Source organism: Balaenoptera acutorostrata, chromosome X (genome assembly GCF_949987535.1).
Source record: "Balaenoptera acutorostrata chromosome X, mBalAcu1.1, whole genome shotgun sequence".
Taxonomy (NCBI): domain Eukaryota; kingdom Metazoa; phylum Chordata; class Mammalia; order Artiodactyla; family Balaenopteridae; genus Balaenoptera; species Balaenoptera acutorostrata.
In genome coordinates this window covers 114,171,266-114,191,534 of record NC_080085.1, presented here as the reverse complement: position 1 = coordinate 114,191,534, position 20,269 = coordinate 114,171,266, and the positions used below count along the sequence as shown (strand labels likewise).

General features: G+C 38.1%; 2 protein-coding genes across 2 annotated transcripts; one reads left to right on the top strand and one right to left on the bottom strand.

Annotated features, from left to right (window-relative positions):
• Nucleotides 1–5,505: 5,505 nt before the first annotated feature.
• Nucleotides 5,506–6,381, top strand: LOC130706365 (olfactory receptor 1052-like). The gene has a single exon (XM_057537899.1). It carries the CDS (start codon nucleotides 5,506–5,508, stop codon nucleotides 6,379–6,381), a length of 876 nt encoding a protein of 291 aa, XP_057393882.1.
• Nucleotides 6,382–18,398: 12,017 nt separating this feature from the next.
• LOC103015774 (CDKN2AIP N-terminal-like protein) lies at nucleotides 18,399–18,859 on the bottom strand. The gene has a single exon (XM_057538363.1). The coding sequence runs from the start codon at nucleotides 18,831–18,833 to the stop codon at nucleotides 18,483–18,485; it is 351 nt and encodes a 116-aa protein (XP_057394346.1). The 5' UTR covers nucleotides 18,834–18,859; the 3' UTR covers nucleotides 18,399–18,482.
• Between the last annotated feature and the right edge of the window lie 1,410 nt (nucleotides 18,860–20,269).

The window sequence follows — 20,269 nt, the reverse complement described above, 5'->3', positions numbered from 1 at the left end:
GCATAATTTTCTCTTTCGGTTGTTTCCTTTTTGATCTTCATTTTGTTATAGTACAGTGTGCACAAATTTTTTAGTCATATTTGAACACATCATCTTGGCTTTGACGTTACCTTCATTTTTTCAATGGCTACACTAGCTAGATAAAAAATGCTATTAATTTTTTTTTCTAGTTTCACAGTTTAGATTTTTATGTTTAACTTTTTGATCTGGAGTTTACTGAAATATATGATGTGAGGTACATATCCAAATTTATTTCTCTTTTTATGGATACACACTTTTCCCAATAATATTTATTTGTTAGTGCTTCCTTTACTGTATGTGTATATAGATGTATGTGTATGCATGTTCTTTCTAGCCAACTGGAGATGTTTTTATGTATTTGGTTCTCTTTCTCTAAAATATGCTATTTCATTGATCAATCTTTGTTTTTAACCCAATGCCAGAAGGTCCTTTTTATATGTATGGATTTTTAATAAAGTTTAAAACTTGAGAGGCTATCTCCATCATTACTAAAAAAAATATTTTTGGGCATTTTTGTCTTCTTATTCTTCCAGGTGAATTTCACTATAAATTTGTCATAGTCTATAAAATATCCTGGAGAATTTTAAATTGATATTGCATTAAATCTATACATTAACTTAAAGAGTCTCATCTTTCTTATATTTTAGCCTTGCTGTTTGGGAGCAAAGTGTCTCTTTCCATTTCTTTATTTCTCCAATTATGATTTTATCATTTGTTTTAAATACATTTCTTTTATCATTATTAAATCTTTCAAAGTACTTTTAAATTAATGATCTCATCCAGTGCTTACCAGGGCTCTCTGCTGTAGGTCAGTAGAAGGATTTAGATGCAGCCAAGGATGACCAATCTATAATGGACTTTTTCCCCTAGTACTCATCAGGATTACTTTTTTTGGTAACAGATTTATTGAGATGTAATTCACATACCATAAAATACACACATGTGAATGTGTGTACATTCAAGAGTTTTTAGTATATTCAGAATTGTGCAACCTTCACCATAATTTTAGAACATTTCATCACCAAAAAAAGAGAGAAAGGCTGAGAAACTTGTAAACATATGGGAATATCAAATAATGGTGGGCGTTGAAATAAAGGAACAATAAGGTCCTTGGCAACATAAGTGTCAAAAGTTTAAGACCTATTAAAAGTTTAAGTCCATAAATTTTTAAAGATCAGATAGCTTTTAATCAAAACAAACAAACAAACAAACAAACCCCCCATACCTACCATTCCTGCACCACTCCTCAAGACCTTGGCAACCACTAATCTACCTTCTGCCTGTGTAGATTTTCCTGTTCTGGACCTTTCATATATATGGAATCATAAGACAAAAAATGGACTTTTAGGGAGAAGCCAAAGCAACATTTATTAAGCACCTAAATATCTGTTAAGCACTTTGTATATTTTTTCTTATTTAATCTTCAAAACAGTCATTTAATTTAGGTAAAATTATTTCCATTTTAGATAAGGGAATTGATGGCAGAGAGGTTGAAAAAATTGTCTGAGATTATAGGGTTAGAATGTGACATAACCTGGACACTTTAACCTGATCTTTGACTGAGATTTTCTACCTTAAGGTGGCTAGGAAGTTTGGAAACATCCCTCCCATGCTCTTACCTCAGTGCCTCGCACTAAGACCAAACACCAATATGACATTTCTGTCACTGTGAGGGCTGAGAGAGCAGAGTAGGAAGGAGTGGTTTGTATAGCCTAGATTCATGGAATTACAGAAATTTTCTCTTTCAGCATCCCTCAGTCAGATATTGAGAATGACCAATGATGTGTGTACAGTTTAACTCACAGAGCCATGGGAAATTAGAGTTCAAAGCTGGAAAGAGCCTCAGAGACCACCTAGTCTAGCTGCTTCATTTTATTGATGAAGAAACTAGGACCCAGAAAGAGCAAGATATTTTCTCAAGATCGTATAGCTCAAATATAGCAACAGAGGATGACGCTGTTATTTCATCTGTTATTGAAAGAATGAATGTACCAAAGGCGAAAGTCCTATCCAGAAAAATTTCAGAAAACAAATTAAGGGGAAAGCCAGATAGTGATGTGAAAAGGTCACTGAATTAGGTCAAGGAGATCTGGGTTCCAACACCAGCTCTGCCACTAATTCTTTGTGAGACCTTAGACAATCTGTTAACCTCTCTGGACTTCTGTTTCTTCATCTGGAAATATGTGGGTTGGAATATATGATCTTTTGGAAGACTGCACTGAGAGAGTGACATGGACATATATGCACTACCAAATGTAAAATAGATAGCTATTGGGAAGCAGCCACATAGCACAGGGAGATCAGCTCGGTGCTTTGTGACCACCTAGAGGGGTGGGATAGGGAGGGTGGGAGGGAGGGAGGTGCAAGAGGGAAGAGATATGGGGACATATGTATATGTATCACTGATTCACTTTGTTACAAAGCAGAAACTAACACACCATTGTAAAGCAATTATACTCCAATAAAGATGTTTAAAAAAAGAAATTTTATTGAATAAGTAAATAAGTGAACTTTTATTTAAATTCTAAATGTTATGCTATTTTTGGAAGATTCCCAGTGAGCTACATAACTGAAGAAAAGATGGGTAACCAAAAAATTTTTCTTAAAAAGCTGGTACTGTAAATTTACATGAATGCATTTTTTAAACATGAAAGGTTACTTCTTCAACAAATAAGAGGAGTGCCTGATTATTTCCTATAAGTACATATCCAAGACACATTAGCCAAGTTAATAACATACCCATTCTGGCTGTTATATTGACACTACTTAATGCAGTGGCATGTGCAGATGGGGTGTATCAAATCATTTCCTTAATACAGTCTTAATTTTGTATGTTTATTTCTTTGGGGAAAAAAAAGCAATTCAATCTTATTTTAAGGGAAAAAGATTTCACTATGTTCTAAAGACTAATAGAGTCATTTATTCATTCAACTAATATTTATTGAATGCCTGCAATGGATACAGACATCAAGGAATAGTGTTAGCCTAAAATGGGAAATTTAAAAAATGATACAAGGACGTGAAACTAACGTTGAAAACCTGTCTTTTTTGTGATTCAAGATACATGAACAACCGAGAGCTGTTTGTTTAAGCCTTCACAGGTTGAAACTTTCACAGTGGAGAGGCAGAACAGATGATGTGTGTGTAGGGGGTGAGTGGGAGGGCAAAGAGTGCAGCTCTGTAAGCAGGAGCTGAAGCAGGCAGCAGAAAATGATCATATTGATGCATTCCTCCTCCCTCTCCCACCTCCCATGATGGAAGAATAATAGGGATCCGTTCCATGTGTATTGTATCACCCTTCAGAGTTTACAGAGTGTTTTCACATTCATTATCTTATTTGATCCTCATGCCAACCCTAAAAGAGAGCCATGGTGGATATTGTTTTTTCCATTTTCAAGATGAGAAAATATGGGGCTCAAAGGGGATAAGTGGCTTTTCCACTGAAAGACAATACAAATTAGCTCCAGGACTAGAACTCATGCTTTTGTCTCTCAAAACAGTGTTCTATCCATTGTCTCCACTCAGCCCAGGATGTTCTCCAATCTTCCCATTTTGGAGGTATAGGTTGAATATTCGCCTGGGCAGACTGCTGTGCTAAGCAGCAGGAGTTTACTCCAACAGTTTGGGTAGAGCACAGAGGAGTGAATTACTACCACAAGTAAAAGATGCTTCTTTCATCTGCTCTGGCCAAAACTGCTGTGTGGGGTGTGTGTGTGTGTGTCTGAGGGATGGTTAAGGGGTGGAACATGGAGATTATACTTCAGCCAGTCTCTCTAAGGTTCACTGCTGTTGGTCTAAAATGATAATAGTATACAAAAAACAATACCTCTGCTTCCATTTAGTGAAATGGAGAAGAAAAAAAATAGTAAATACATCCAAGTAGGAGTGGTCATAAAGGAATAAAGAGAGTAAAAGTCATGAGCAATTAATGTGTACCAAGTGTTGTACTTAACATATTTAGTTTAACCTTCGCTATTGCCCCATAACATAGGTCTTATTAGTGCCCTTCTTTTACAGATTAGTGCACTTAGGTAGGTTAAGTCCTAAGTCACAGAACGAGTGATCTCCAAAACCAGGATTCAAATAGGTCCGTATAGCTCCAGAATCAGACACCTTAACTACTACACCAAATAAAGAACCTATGTTTTCTGGTGAATTGAAACAGATAGGCTTTTTTTTTTTTTAATCAAAGTTGGGAGAGCCCTCTGAGGTTTCCTTGTCCACACTCTCACCAAATACAGGAATCCCTTCTAAACACCTCTCGCTGATGGCCATCCAGTGAAACACAAGGGCTATGATTTAGTTTAAATTGTATAAATGGAGATGGATCTGTATGGATTTATCCCTTCTCTTGTTTGGTGCTTCATCCAGGGTAAGACCCAGGCATTTGTGTGAGGGAGCAAGTCAGCATTAGAAATATCCTGTGACCACAAGAGAGGGGGACAGAGTCCATGCCCTTAGCCTCAGTGCCACCTGACTCCTACTATTTTGTGACCTGGCCCTTTGCTCAGACGGATCTGACCAACAAGTCCTTGTGGAATTTGCAGTTAGTTTTGTACAGCTGCATAACCTTTGCCCCAAGCATGGTTAAAGGAATCAGTCAGGTGATGATCAGACAACAACTTCATGAATCTTTCCGTTGCTCTTTCACAGGATCCAAATGATACCTGATAACCTTGAGTTCAGTTTCTGATGGCCATTTCGGGGCATTCTGATTCTGCAACAATCTACCAGTGAAGAGGTGATCAAGGTCCTGGAAAACCCTTTACTTACCAAGCAAAATAGTGAGTATTTGTGACTTCTACTTTTTCAGAAACAATGTCACTAATACTGAAGGGAGGAGGGGGCTGTCTGTCAAGATGAAATCAGTTGACATATTTACTATATTGTTACTTCATCTGCAATAATTCCTTGAGATTGATTTGGAAAAGTGAGGGAGGGCGAGATGGAATTCCATACCCCCAAATTTTCTAAGAGTTTGTAGTGCTATATCAGTAAAGTACATCTCTCTCTCTCATTTTTTAATTTAATAGTCTCTTTTATTTTTTAAAACATTTTTATTGGGGTATAATTGATTTACAATGTTGTGATATATGTATTAGTAAAGAACATCTCTTGATGACATCTGTTTTTCTTTCTACTTCATTTATTCCTTCAGCAAATATTAAGTGTCTTTTGCATCCTAGGCCTTTACTCTCTTACTTCTGTGTTCCTTTTGCTTTCTGAATTTTCTTTACCTCTTTTTCCTTCCCCTTTTTTCTCCTATCGTTACTTTCCCAATGTTATGCTTGGGAAATAGTGATACTATTTGGGAAGGTGTTTAAAGTGAGATTGTAGACGCAGGGAAGGGTTGGAGAGTGCTGTGGATTCATGTGTTTTGAGTGGGACTGTTTTACCCGTATCATCCAGTTTTCTATTATTTCCTCACTTAAAGCATGTCAAAAGCACTCTTACCTCATCAAGGATAATACCCAGCTTGTGTTGATGGAGAATTCATCTACATTGATTGACCTCATCCTTCTGGGCGTGACAGATAACCCTCAGCTTGGGGTCCTGCTATTTGGAGTCTTCCTTATTGTTTATATTGTCACTGTGTTGGGGAATCTAGGCCTGGTAGTCCTGATCGGAGTCAGTCCCTGCCTCCACACCCCCATGTATTTTTTCCTCTCTAATCTGTCCTTTCTTGATGTCTGTTTCTCTTCTGTCATGATCCCAGAGACTTTAGCAAATTTGTTTTCTAAGTTGCAGGCTGTTTCTTTCCTTGGATGTGTGACTCAAATGGGCTTGTTCATAATCTTTGCCTCCGCTGAATGCAACATTTTGGCTTCCATGGCCTATGACCGCTATACTGCCATTTGTCACCCACTGCTCTACCACATCACCATGTCTAGAGTCCGTCGTCTCAAATTGGTAGCAGGATGCTACCTTGGTGGATTAGATAACATGGTTTCTGTGACAACTTCCATCACACAACTATCGTTCTGTCAACCACATGTCCTTCCTCACTTCTGTGACATCCCTCTACTGTCGGCACTGGCTTGCTCAGACCCCTGGGTCACCCAGATCTTGATTGTTGGCTGCGGAGGATTCACCCTGATCACCTCCATTATGGTAATCCTTGTCTCCTACCTGTCTGTCCTCATGACTATCCTGAGAATTCCCTCAGCTTCTGGCAGGCAAAAAGCTTTCTCTACCTGTGCTTCGCACTTGACTGCTGTTGGCCTATACTATGGAACAACTATGTACACCTACTTGCAGCCCTCTCAACGTGGATCCCAGGCAGGAAATCAGATGGTCTCAGTGTTTTATGCAATGGTGATCCCAGTGTTAAATCCTCTCATCTACAGTTTGAGAAACTAGGAAGTGAAAGTTGCTCTACAGAAAATATTGAAGAAAAGTTCCTAATCTCCCATTCTGTGTCTCCAAAATGTAATATGTTCTATGAAGACTTGCTCACAGTTCTATTCACAGTGTTTTCCTTACCTGCGAATAAAGCCTTTTAAGAATAATTGAATTGCTCTGGCTAAGTGTTTAGGTGTAGGAGCTTAGATAAACAGCAATATGATAGGGAGAAATTATATGGACAAAATGATGTGTATTTTCTGAAACAACTGATAAGAAATACTTTAAGAGAAGGAAATAATGTATGTGGGTATGAATATGTCAATATGAGTTGTGAACGAGTATAACACTAGTCATGAGTTAATTCCAAGATAACAAGGTTAGAAAACAATGTAATTTGACTATAAGTTATAGAAGAGAACATTGATTCCTTTGCTTTACCACTCATGTACTTATATAGAGGATTTCCTTGATATCCCTTAGGCTGAGTTAATTTAAATCCATATCTTTCATAAGGACTCAGAATATTCCTAGATGTGTGTTTTCCAAATGCTCTACGATATCTGCCACAGTGAAGCTGTAAAATGTAAGTCTATATATGAATTCATATGTGCAATTATTGAGATTTACAGGGATAAATCTTAAAGAGAGCAGTACTCAGCCAAACAAGAGATTGGTTTCACTAGCTAGACTAGGATTTGAAGATCCTTTGCAAGGAACAATAGATCATTTATTAATGAAATTCCAGGCCTGAATTATAGCGATGGGGTTTTTTTTATGCCAAGTTTGAATGGATCTGAGCCAAGTCCATTAGTATTTCTGAATATACTTCCAATAGGAAACACAAGTGTAAGTAGAACCCCAGTTAATTTATTAGTCCACGGCTAGTCCTCAGAATTTGTAAAGATGCACCAAATGCATGGATATTGCTATCTTATCTAAATATGTTGAACAACAGGCTATCTGTAAAAACAAACAATCCTATATCTGAAGAATATAAAACCTTAATATCTTACTTTTATAGATGAGGAAATCAAGGCCAAGACAAGGGAAAGTGACCAATATCAAACAACTAGTTGGGGAAAAGTAATTGAGTGGCTCAAGCTGCAAGGAAAAACAGAAAGTAGTATTTAGCTACATTTAGGTTAGATGCAATTTTTGGGCCTCAAGAATGGTTTTGCCTCTGCCTCTATTCCCAGAAACTGCCTAGCCTTAGTAGCCATCTGCCAAGGACTCCTAAAACCCAGTTGTGAGGGAATGCGGTTTATTTGGTAGCTGTGTGAAAACCAATCCCCTTAGAGCTCCAGATCATTATATCTAGTTACCAAGTAGAACCTCCACTTGAAAGTTCCTTAGGCACTTCAAACTTAATGTTCAGAAACTGAACTCTTCTAAACCTGCTCTCCTCTTTCCTTGTACCCTGAGTGAATGGCATCACCCAGTTTCTTAAGCCCAAAACCTGAGTGAGTCCTTGTTACTTCCCTCCCCTGTAGCTCCCTATATTTAATCAATTACCAAATCCTGTCAATTCTCTCTCCCAAATGCCTCTTGAATTAGTTTCTTTTTCACTGCCACTGTCACTGTGCTGGATCATGGCATACTCCTTTCTTGCCTGGATTAGCAAAATAGTCTTTTATCTCCTCTCTATGAATCCACCCTGGATCCTATTAAATTTACTTTTCACATAACAAGCTCAGTGGTTTAAATGTAAATCCAACCAGATCAGCCTTCTCCTAACCTCCACACTGCTTACAACTTTTCCATGTTTCTCTTTGCCTATAACACATATTCCAAACTTGTAAATTTGGCATGTGAAGATCTTCAGGTCCTGCTCGCCCAAGTCCTATTCATTTTTAAAGTCCAAACTTAAATCCAATCTTCATTTCCAGGTAACTTTTCTTGACATTTCAGATGGAAGTGAGCATTCGTACACTGTCTTCCCATTGTACTTTGTGCCTCTATTTTACCATTATGATGCTTGGCCTTATAAAATACTCTGTGCATTTTTCAGAATTTCTGTTTTGCTCACCTATGTTGAAACACTTTTGGAAAGATGGAGCCATATTTGGTTAATTTTTCTTATCTTCCACCCTAAGTCTAGCCTAAAGTTTGGTACCCGGTAAAGGCTCAGAAAACATTAGCAGAGTTGAAGTTCACTCCCAACTAACCCTTTTCCTTATTCAGTTCATTTTGTCCACCAGACATTGTTACATTCTATCATGTAATGGAGGAGAGGTAGAAAATCTTACCTCTTGAGACATGATCATCTAGCTGAATCTCCTGGTTTTATGGATGTTTCCTGTTAACAACCCACAGTAGGGAACCCGAACCTCTTCTTCATTGCCCTTATCTTTTAGTTCTATACCACCCAGGCGTTTGCCCTTTAACCCCTTGTCCTCCCTGGATTTCTCTTCTTCTATGGTAACCAGCCCATGCATATGATAGATTTCTTCCTGGAATAAAGATCATCCTTTTTGTAGGATTCAAGGTTAAAGACTCTCACAATCAGAACTCAGAGGTATAAGGGCCCATAGAGATCATTGAGAATTATGGGTTTTAATTTTTTAAGCATTGGAATTATTTCTTTAAGTGAATTCCAATGCAGAACAAAAAAATATAAAACAAAAGTGGAACAGATTTGGCTGGAAAAGTGTGGGGTGCCTATAGCCCCATTGCCTAGCACTCACCTCTCCCTCTCTGAGGCACTGCTCTAGAAACTCAATGACAGTCTGAAAACGCTAGGTTAATTGAAACTGCTCTTTTCACATATGAAGACACACAGTGTCCCCAGGGGAGAGCAGCATTCTCAGCTAGTCAGAGGGAGAGGCAGATTTGGAATTCAGGTCTCCTGATTCATACCACAGAATATTGTCTACTACCACATCCTCCTAAGCCCCTCTCATGATGTGAGATACTTAACACAGCTTGGAGTTTGGGACGAAATGGGCTTCTTCCTTGGCAAGTAGAAGTGTCACCTATCCTCTAAACAGCCCCAGCAAGACTAGAGACAGTTAAAACCTCATCAGCTTCATCATTTCTACACAGGGAATGGTAGATCTCTGGGGATAACAAACTACTTTAGTAGTAGACGATCCTTACAGTAAGAACTGGCTATATAATTTGTAGCCCCAGTGCAAAATGTTAATGTGAAGTCCCTGTTCAAAAAGCAAGAAAAAGTACTGTTAAAGGTATTCAGATAAAAACTTTTTTTCCTTTCTACTGGAGTGTCTCTCTCAACCTCTCATGGTGCTTAAAATTTTTCATTTAATGTCATACCCTCAGGCACAGGGATATTTGTGGGGCAAGTGTATAGCCTCACAAGTGCCCTGTGACCCCACCCTGTGATCTGATGCACATGTGTGGAGCCCACGGGCTGCTGGGTCCTCCTCCTGCCTGCTGGACAGATGCATTGTACCCTGGTCAGGAGTGAGAAGGTAGAACCAGGCATATCCTCTTCCCATGGGTCAGCTGCCCCAACCCATGGTGGACAGGTGACCATCAAGGGTATTGCAACCTCTACACCAGGATGCACTAGGTACTTGGATCAGGGTGGGCAATGAGCCCTGCTGGGTGATCTGCCAAATGTGCAATGGCATTACCACCCTGGGACCAGGATGGCTGGCTGTCATCATGTCCAACCCTGAGATGTTGCAGGGCATGTGTACCTGATCCCAATCCTCCCTGGGCCCATGCCCAGATCCCTGAGAGTGGAGGGTTGCAGCGGTCACTGGGTGAGACAGAAAAGAAGAGGCTGGGTGGGGCCCTGAGTATTAATGGACAGGGAAGTGGGCAGTCAATAATCTGTCCCAGGGAGGTGAAGAAGCAGTGAAAGATGGGACTGTGTGCTAGCTGAGACTCCAAGCTTCAAGTGCCTACTGAATTATTCTATCACATTTTGGTTTTCACTTACAAAGCACAAATTCAAATTATTAAAATTAAGACAGTGGCATTAAACCCCAAGTACAAGGCTCTTCTAAGCTCAGGGTGCTGTACCACTGCACTGATCACATGTCCATGAAGCCAGTTCTGCTTAGAGAGAAGGATTTCTTTTATCTTTGTCAGGCAGTATAATGTAGTGGTTAAGAGCACAAGCTCTGATTCAGACTGCCAGACTTTGAGGCCAACCTCCCTCACTTTCTAATTCTTTGACCTTAGACAAGTTACTTAACTTTTCTATTTCAGTTTTCTTATCTGTAAAATAAGGATAATAAGAATATCCTTATCCTTATTGTAGGATAATTTTCAGGTATTCAATACAGGCATCAGGTTTTGTTTACTCTGGATCTGCTGTAGGCCTGTGTTCCAAATGGTATTTACCCAGCTTACACCGCATATAACCAGACTTAGTCTCCAGTGACTTCTCAGGCTTAAGGGAAAGTCCACTAGATTTATACAAACTGAGTGAGCCCAGCCAGCTGTCAGTGGTACAGTTTAGAGTTTCTTCTTTTACAGACTCAGGACCCATTTGAGTTAGTGTTAGGCTGTACCATACTGGATCTCAAAACTACCAAACTCAACCTCAGGGACCTCACATCTAGTTCTGCTGCTTCTCCAACAAGTTTTCAAGAAGAGGATATCCTCATTGTCTTATAAATAGTGGTTCTTAATTATAGGGCTAATGGAAAAGACTATCCAAGGCAATCTCTGGCGTTCCTATTTCAGTCTTGCTGCTGCAGCTCCAGCCTTTAGGGACATGGACAGTCATGGAGTCAGAACTAGGTGTGAAACCAGTGGGGCCTAGGCGAGCCCTTCCAGAGGGAGCAAGGCCCCTCCCAGTGAGGGGATGAGGGATGGTGGGTGGAGGGAGGTCTCTATAAGTTAAGGCAGCAACTCTGTCCCCTCAGATGTTATAACAGAATAATCACTGACCCCTCTCTGCATCTGCCGCTCAAAGTTGCAGGAGAAGCTAAGCCTTGCTTTCCAGGGAGCTCTCAGCACGTCTCCAAGCCCTCCATCCCGGCCCCGCATGTACACAGGGTGGGCGGTAGTCAGCTACACTTGGGGGGTGGGCTTCTCCAGCTATTCCGGGCTGGGCCTCCCTCCCCAGCACCGCTCCAGGTGGCGGTGCTCAGAGAAGCATTTGGTCTTGCTCTCCCTGACTGAAGGACCCTGCTGAGACAGTTCTCAGCCACACTGAACTCAGCCAGAGCCAGTCCTCAGGCTGAATCGGGGGCCTGAGCAAATGCTCTGATACTGGGGGAAGGGTGGTGCTGGGGGTCCCAGTGACAGGATCCTACAGCCCCCAAAGGCTGAGCTGCGGAGTCCGGCTGGCTGTGTGGTTCCTAGCTATTGTCCAAGCCAAGGACATCTCAGGGACTCCTTTGGCCTGGAGCTGACACTTCTTCTGTCAGCCACTTGGGTTTCCTGGAGGATGTGGTCAGGGGTGTCCCATTCAGGGAGGAATGTCCCTGTCTGGCCTCCCGGATGTTGAGTGGCCTCCTGGTCAAGCCTCCATGGGTCAAGGGCACTGGCTGGAGCAAACTCACAATCCCTGCAAGGGGAGAAATCCTGGAGCTTGGAACCAGCTGAGGTCTGTCTCACACTGCACAAGTGGAGTTCTGGGACCCAGAGCACTAAACAGGGGCAGTAGGAACAGATATCAGGCTTCTGAAGGGGCAGAATCCATTTTGTAGAATTCTGAGAACATGGCTCAGCTGGGATTAATGGAAAACAGAAATAAGCAAGTCCATCAACAAATATTTTCTAAGTATTCACGGTGTATACAAACTTATTCTAGGCAGTATAGAAGCATAAAGAAGAGAATGGGGAGAGAGGTGAGAGATACTTAAGTATCTTTAAGTACTTAAAGAAAAAGTAAAATATAAGTTTGTTTTACTTTATGTTTTTCTTGAAAAGGGATATGTGAAATGACTATTTAGAGCTCAATAAGTTCCCACTAACTTACATTTTAAATTTAGAGATGTGTTCCTACCTAAAAAAATGTAACCTCAATTCAAAACAACAATAAAGGTGTTAATTTCTCTTCAGTAAGAACTGCCACCTTTTCCACACATGCTGATTGACCTTGATAACTAATTGAATTATCTAAAATTACTTTTTTCCTGATTATAAAAGAGTGGCATGCTCATTATTGAGAAATTGGAAAATACGGAGAAATAAGAGGAATATAAATCAGAACCTGGAGAGAACCATCAGTACTTTGTTATATGTCCTTTTAGTGTTATGCTTTTTAATACATGCATACATGCGTGTGTATGTGTGTGTCTATAAATGTATTTCTGGTGGAATAATAATGTAATACTATTTTGTGCCATGTCTTTTTCACTTAAAAATATGTTAGATAAATATGCATGTCGATAAGCATTCTTCCTCTTGAGTTTAATGGCTGCATAATACCCACTGTATGGATGAACTCTCATGACTAATTGTTAACAAAGAACTTTGAAAAGACTGATAAGAAGAACATCTAGCTTCTATCAATGTGCTCAAAGAAAGAGACAAAATACACAATTTGAATGTGACCACATTTTGTTAAATTCATATGAGCCTTGGCTAAATGAAGTTACTAGGAAGAAGAATTATCTTCTATGATAAAATCTCATGTGAACACAAAGGCTTTAAATGATACTTTCATTTGAATAGGTGGAAAAGAGAAAAAGCTGATATTCTAAAAGATTTTACTAGACATTTTGCCTTAGATTATGGAGTTGAACATGCATATTATTTCAGTGTAGAACACTGAAACCAGCCTGTGCCAGCCACTGAGTGTCCATCCCAAGGATGTCAGGGGAAAAGCAGGTGAATGCCCTGGTTCTATAACCTAGGCTGAGAGCAGTCAGATGGGAGGCTAGTACAAGAAGGACTTGTACTTGCCCTGGAGCTGAGAGCCTTCTGAGGATGGTAAGGAAGACGGGTGTTTGTGAATGCAGTGCAGAGGAAATTAAAGGCTTCAAAGTCACAGAGGATAAGGAGAAAAGCATAGCAGTTTAATCAAAGGAGGCGTATCACAAAAGAAGTGGTCAGTAGTGGAAGTTGCAGAATAGAGGGTAAAACATAAGAGCTGATAAGGACACTGGAGTTGATGGCCCTTGGTGCTTGGAAAACAAGTTGGACAGGATGCTGGCCATGGGCACAGTGAGTAAAGAAATCTAAGCAGGACAGAGAGATAAAAGGGGACTTACCCCAATGAAGATGACCAGCCAGTTTTGGTACTATAGTTATAGCATAGAGGAGGATGAGTAGCCCAAGAGAAGAGTTAAAATAAAAGTAAATCTGAGGAGGATCAGTCAGCTCTAGGAGAATGAACTTTGCCATAACACTGAAACTTCCTTCCATAGTTCCCAAAAGGCATCTGAGATAAACCTCCTAAGACACAAATTCAGGGATCTGAGAGATATTCTGGTTTGGTCCTCTAGTTTTGGTTCCTACTCAGAGTTGTCACAAAATCAGTATAGGCAATTTGCAGTTATCCCAAGGGGTAAAACCAATTTACATCATTTAAATTCATTTAAAGGCATGTTTAATTAACATAATATTTAATTCTACTTTAATTACTTTTAAGAACCCACATATTGCTTTGGGGAATTAGTAGAATTAGACAAAATTAGTGTGTCATAACATGGAACATGTTGGGAATCATTAGTCTAAACCATCTGGATAGATGGCTGTCTCCCTTTCTACTTGATAATTGCCAGCATTGAAAACCCTCCACCCACCCTCCCCTCCACCCACCCTCCCCTCCACCCACCTCCAGCAGGCATTTTCTTGAGAGCTAGGCGTTCTTGTGTTTATCCAACAATATTCACTCATCTTTAACTTGAACCTCTGATCAAGCCAAAAGCAACATAACCTCAGTTTTCTCATGTAAAACCTAAAGGTAATCACAGTTTCTTCCTGTCTAGGTTATTGAGGGAACTCAATAAGATAATGTACATAAAAAGTATTCAAGAAAAATTTGCCATTAGTAGTAAAACTTACACCTAAGGAGAACGTCAGGCAGTAGATCTTCATTTACACAGTTGAAAAAACAAGAAAACTATTTACAATAGCCAGGACATGGAAGCAACCTAAGTGTCCATCATCGGATGAATGGATAAAGAAGATGTGGCACATATATACAATGGAATATTACTCAGACATAAAAAGAAACGAAATGGAGTTATTTGTAGTGAGGTGGATGGAGTTAGAGTCTGTCATACAGAGTGAAGTAAGTCAGAAAGAGAAAAACAAATCCAGTATGCTAACACATATATATGGAATCTAAGCGGGAAAAAAAAACAAGTCATGAAGAACCTAGTGGTAAGACGGAAATAAAGACACAGACCTACTAGAGAATGGACTTGAGGATATGGGGAGGGGGAAGGGTAAGCTGTGACAAAGTGAGAGTGGCATGGACATATATACACTACCAAACGTAAAATAGATAGCTAGTGGGAAGCAGCCGCATAGCACAGGGAGATCAGCTTGGTGCTTTGTGACCACCTAGAGGGGTGGGATAGGGAGGGTGGGAGGGAGAGAGATGCAAGTGGGAAGAGATATGGGGATATATGTATATGTATAGCTGATTCACTTTGTTATAAAGCAGAAACTGATACCCCATTTTAAAGCAATTATACTCCAATAAAAAAAAGTTTTTTAAAAAAATTAAAAACTTAAAAATAAATAAATAAAATAGTGTCTTGTTCTATGATTCACATTCTTTATTTTATATTGTAAATCATTAAAAATATTCAGTTTATTTAAACTAAAAAGATCAGTTCACCCATTTTTCTCACCTCTCACCCCTCACCTCTTACAACTGCAAATCCATTCTCTGTATCTATGACTTTTTTCTTTTTAATTTTGGATTCTACATATAAGAGACATTGTACAGTTTTAATCTTTCTCTCTCTGGCTTATTTTATTTATCATAATGTCCTTCAGATCCATGCACGTTGTGGTAAATGGTAGCATATCATTCTTTTCTTTATGGCTGAATAATATTCCATTATATATATATGTGTGTGTGTGTGTATATATATATATATATATATACACACATATATATATATATATATATAATTTCCTTATCCATTCATCCCTCAGTGAACACTTAGTTTGTTGCCATATCTTAGCTATTGTAAACAGTGCTGCAATGAACATGGGGGTGCATATTTCTTTTAGAATTAGTGTTTTCATTTTCTTTGGATAAATACCCAGAGGTGGAATTGCTAAATTACATGGTAGTTCTATTCTAATTTTTTGAAGACCCTCCATACTGTTTTTCATAGTCGTTGTACCAATTTACATTCCCACCAACAGTATATTAGTGCGCCCTTTTCTCCACATTCTCACCAGCACTTGTTATATATTCTCTTTTTGATAATAGCCGTTCTGAGAGGTGTGAGGTGATATATCATTGTGGTTTTGATTTGCATTTCCCTGATGATTAATGATGTTGAGCATCTGGTCATGTTCCTGTTGGCCATCTGTATGTCATCTTTGGAAAAATGTCTATTCAGATCTTCTGCCTATTTTTTAAATCAGATATTTTTTTGCTATTAAGTTGTATGAGTTCTTTATATATTTGGGATATTAGTCCTTTATCAAATATATGTGTTTTAATCCTATTCAGTAGGCTGTCTTTTCATTTTTTTGCTGGTTTCCTTCCTTGTGCAGAAGCTTTTAAAATGATGTAGTCGCACTTGTTATTTTTGCTTTTGTCATTTTTGCTTTTGGTATTAGGTCAAAAAAATCATCACCAAGACCTATGTCAAGAAGCTTACCATCTATGTTTTATTCTTGAAATTTAATGTTTTCAGGTTTTACATTCAAGTATTTCATCCATTTTTAGTGAACTTTTTTTTTTTTGGTATGGTGTAAAATAGTGGTCCAGTTTCATTCCTTTGCGTGTGGCTGTCGAATTTTCCAACACCATTTATTAAAGAGAATGTCCTTTCTCCACTGTATACTCTTGGCTTCTTTGTTGTAAATTAATTGACCATATATGTGTGGGTTTGTTTCTGGGCTTTCCATTATGTTTCGTTGATTTATGTGTCTACTTTTATGCCAATACCATACTGTTTTAATTATGATAACTTTATAATATGGTTTGAAATCAGGGAGTGTTTTAATCTTTCACAAGTTTGTTCTTTCTCAAGATTGCCTTGGCTATTCAGGGTAGTTTGTTGTTCCATACAAATTTTAGGATTGTTTGTTATATTTCTGTGAAAAAATACTATTGGAATTTTGATAGAGGGTGCATTGAATCTGTAGATTGCTTTGGATAATATGGCCATTTTAACAATATTAATTTTTCTGATCCATGAGCACAGTATATCTTTCCATTTACTTCTGTTCACTTCAATTTTGTTGTTGTTGTTAATATCTTGTAGTTTTCAATATACAGATCTTTAACCTCCTTGGTTAAATTTATTCCTAGGTATTTTATTTGATGCAATTATAAATGAGATTGTTTTTAAAAATTTCTCTTTCTGATAGTTCATTATTAGTATATAGGAACACAACAGATTTCTGTATATTTATTTTGTATTCTGCAACTTTACTGAATTCGTTTAGTAGTTCTAGTAGTTTTTTAGTGGAGTTTTTAGGATTTTCTATACATAGTATGATGTCATCTGCAAATAGTGACAGCTTTAATTCTTCCTTTCCAGTATGGATGCCTTTTATCTCTTTTTATTTTCTGATTGCTGTGACTAGGACTTCCAAAACTATGTTGAATAGAAGTAGTGAGAGTGGGAATTCTTGCCTTGTTCCAATCTTAGAGGAAAAGCTTTCAGTTTTTCACCATTAAGAATGATGTTAGCTAAGGGTTTTTTATATATGACCTTTATTAAGTCGAGGTAATTTCTTCTATTCCCAGTTTGTTGAGTGTTTTTCTCATGAGTTTTGAATTTTGTCAAATATTTTTCTGCATCTCCTGAGGTGATCATGTGATTTTTATCTCTTGTTTTGTTGATATGGTGTATGTTGTTGATTGATTTTCATATGTTGAGCCATCCTTGCTTCCCAGGGATAAATCCCAGTAGGTCATAGTGTATGATCCTTTTAATGTGCTGTTGAGTTAGATTAGCTAGTATTTTCCTGATATTTGCATCTATATTCATTAGGATTATTGGCCTGTAATTTTCTTTTCTTCTAGCTTTTTTCCAGGTTTTGGTATAAGTGTATACTTATGATACACTTATAAAATCAGTTTGGAAGTGTTCCCTTCACCTCAGTGTTTCGGAAGAGTTTGAGAAGGATTTGACATTAATCCTTTAAATATTTGGTAGAATTGACCAGTGAAGCTGTATGTCCTTGGCTTTTCTTTTTAAGGAAGTTTTTTATTATTGATACAACCTCCTTACTAGTCATAGGTCTCTTCAGATTTTCTGTTTCTTCATGATTTGGTTTTGGTAGGTTGTATGTTTCTCAGAATTTATTCTTTTCTTCTAGATTATCCAGTTTTCACATAATTGTTTGTAATAGTCTCTTATAATACGTTTTATTTCTGTGGCATTAGTTGTAATGGTTCTTTCATTTCTGGTTTTATTATTTGTCATCTCTATTTTTTTTTCTTAGTGTAGCTAACGGTTTGTCAATTTCTTTGAGCTTTTAAAAAATCAATTCTTAATTTTGTTGATTTTTCTATTGTTTTTCTATTCTCTAGTTTGTTTATTTTTGCTCTAATCTTTATTATTTCCGACCTTCTGCTAACTTTGGGCTTAGTTTGTTCTTCTTTTTTCAGTTCCTTGAGCTGTAAAGTTAGGTGGTTTATTTGGGAGCTTTCTTTCTTTTTTTTTTTTTTTCACACATAAAGGTACGTTGTTGAAAAATCCAAAGTGTAAAATTCACTACCTGCCATTATTACATCAACATTAAAAAAAAAAACAGGCATTTTTAACATTTTGACCAACATTCAAAACCTGAAAATAAAAAAGAGGGCATGATTTATAAATACATAAATATCCATGCATACTTTTACAATGATAGCTACTAGAAGAATGAGAACTTTTAAAACGTCAATCTAGACAGATTCCCTTTCATTCCAATTGCCTCTTTCCTACATGTTGTTAATATCAAGAGTCTTAAGAGAGCTGCTGAGGTCAATGTCATATTCATCCCAGCCTCCTTTCCAAGCCTGTAACTAATGATGAAAATGTGATGAATCTTCTGCCTTAGCTTTGATGCTTTTTCATTAATTCACTTCTGGTAGTAAATTGTGGCAGGTCTTCCACTTCAATCCCATCAGCCATTTCCATCACCTTGTCTAAAAGGTCTTTGTTGTAACTGCAACCCAGGAAGAGGTGGTTGGCCCAGACCATGGAGAGGGATAGCAGCTGGTCCAGGCGGCCGCCGCCGTCTGGCGGGTCGCGGTAGTCGGGCAGGTGGCGCAGGATGAATTCCATGCGGGCCTTCCATTGCTTCTCGCTCTCCGAGTAGGAGCGGAACTGCTCAGCGAAGTCGGTCGCCTGCCGCAAACCCGAAACCAGCTCCTCCACGGCTGCTGCCGCCTCACCACCCACCATGGCGCCCTCCGCCGCTGAGGGCCGGACCCGCCCCTTTCTTTTTTAATATATACATTTATTGCATTAAACTTCCCTCTTTGTTTTGTTTTTGCTGCATCATATAAGTTTTGGTATGCTATCTTGTGTCTTGTTTTTATTTGTCTCAACATATTTTCTAATTTCCCTTTTGATTTCTTTTATGACCTATTGGTTATTCAAGAATGTGTTGTTTAGTTTCCACATGTTTATAAATTTTCTATTTTTTCTTCTGCTATTGATTTCTAGTTTCATTCCATTGTGGTCAGAAAAGATACTTGGTATGATTCCAGTCTTCTTAAATTTGTTAAGGCTTGTTTTGTGACCTAACATGTGATTTATCCTGGGTAATGCTTCATGGACGCTTGAGAAGAATGTGTATTGTGTTGCTGTTGGATGGAAAGTTCTGCATATGTCTGTTAGGTCCATATATATTGTTTTTGAGAGTGTCTCATTGTGTAGCTTTTCTTACTATTTGCAGTAAGTATTGTATTATATATATGTATAACTTATGCAAGTCTACTGGTATCAACATTTTACCTATTTAAATGAAGACTAGAAAACTTACTTCCTTTTCCATCTCTTTACCCTCCTCCTCTTACTATATAATTGTCTTAAATATTTTCTCTACATACTTTGAGAACCATATTAGGCAATGTTAAAGTTATATTTGCTCATATAATTTCTCTTTCCATTGTTCTTCCTTCTTTCCTAATATTCCAAGATTCCTTCATTTATCATTTCCATTCTGTTTAGAGAACTTCTCTTTAGCCGTTCTTAGGGTAGATCTACTAGTGAAAAATTCTTAGTGTTCCTTCATTTGAGAATATCTTGATTTCTCCTTCTTTCCTGAAGGATATTTTCACTGGATGTATGATTCTGAGCTGACAGTTCTTTTCTTTCAGCATTTGAAAAATATTTTGCCATTTTCTTCTGTCCTCCATCAGTTCTGATGAGGAATTCCTTATCATTTTAATAACCTTCTCCGTACTGATAAGGTGTTTTTCTCTGGCAGCTTACACACTTTTTCTTTGTTTTTAATTTTCAGGAATTTAATAATGATGTGTCTTGGCATGAATATTTTTGGTGTTTAGGATTTGCTCAGCTTCATGAATCTGTTGGCCTTCTGCCAAATTTGGGAAATTCTTAGCCATTATACCTTTAAACTTCTTTTTTTTTACTTTTTACCTTAAACTTCAAACTTCTTTATTCCCATCATCTTTCTCAATTCTTATGAGACTACAATGACATGAATGATAGTTATTTTGTTATAGTCCCACATGTTCCTGAGGGTCTGTTCATTTTTTAAAGCTCTATTTTCTCTCTGTTGTTCAAATTGGGTAATTTTAATTTTTCTATCTTCATGTTCACTGATTATTTCCTATGTCCTGTTCATTCTTCTGCTGATCTTATCTATTTAG

What these genes read in the sequence shown, in the direction of transcription:
- LOC130706365 (XM_057537899.1), top strand. Translation starts at nt 5,506, where the DNA reads ATGGAGAATTCATCTACATTGATTGACCTCATCCTTCTGGGCGTGACA.
- LOC103015774 (XM_057538363.1), bottom strand. Translation starts at nt 18,833, where the DNA reads ATGGTGGGTGGTGAGGCGGCAGCAGCCGTGGAGGAGCTGGTTTCGGGT.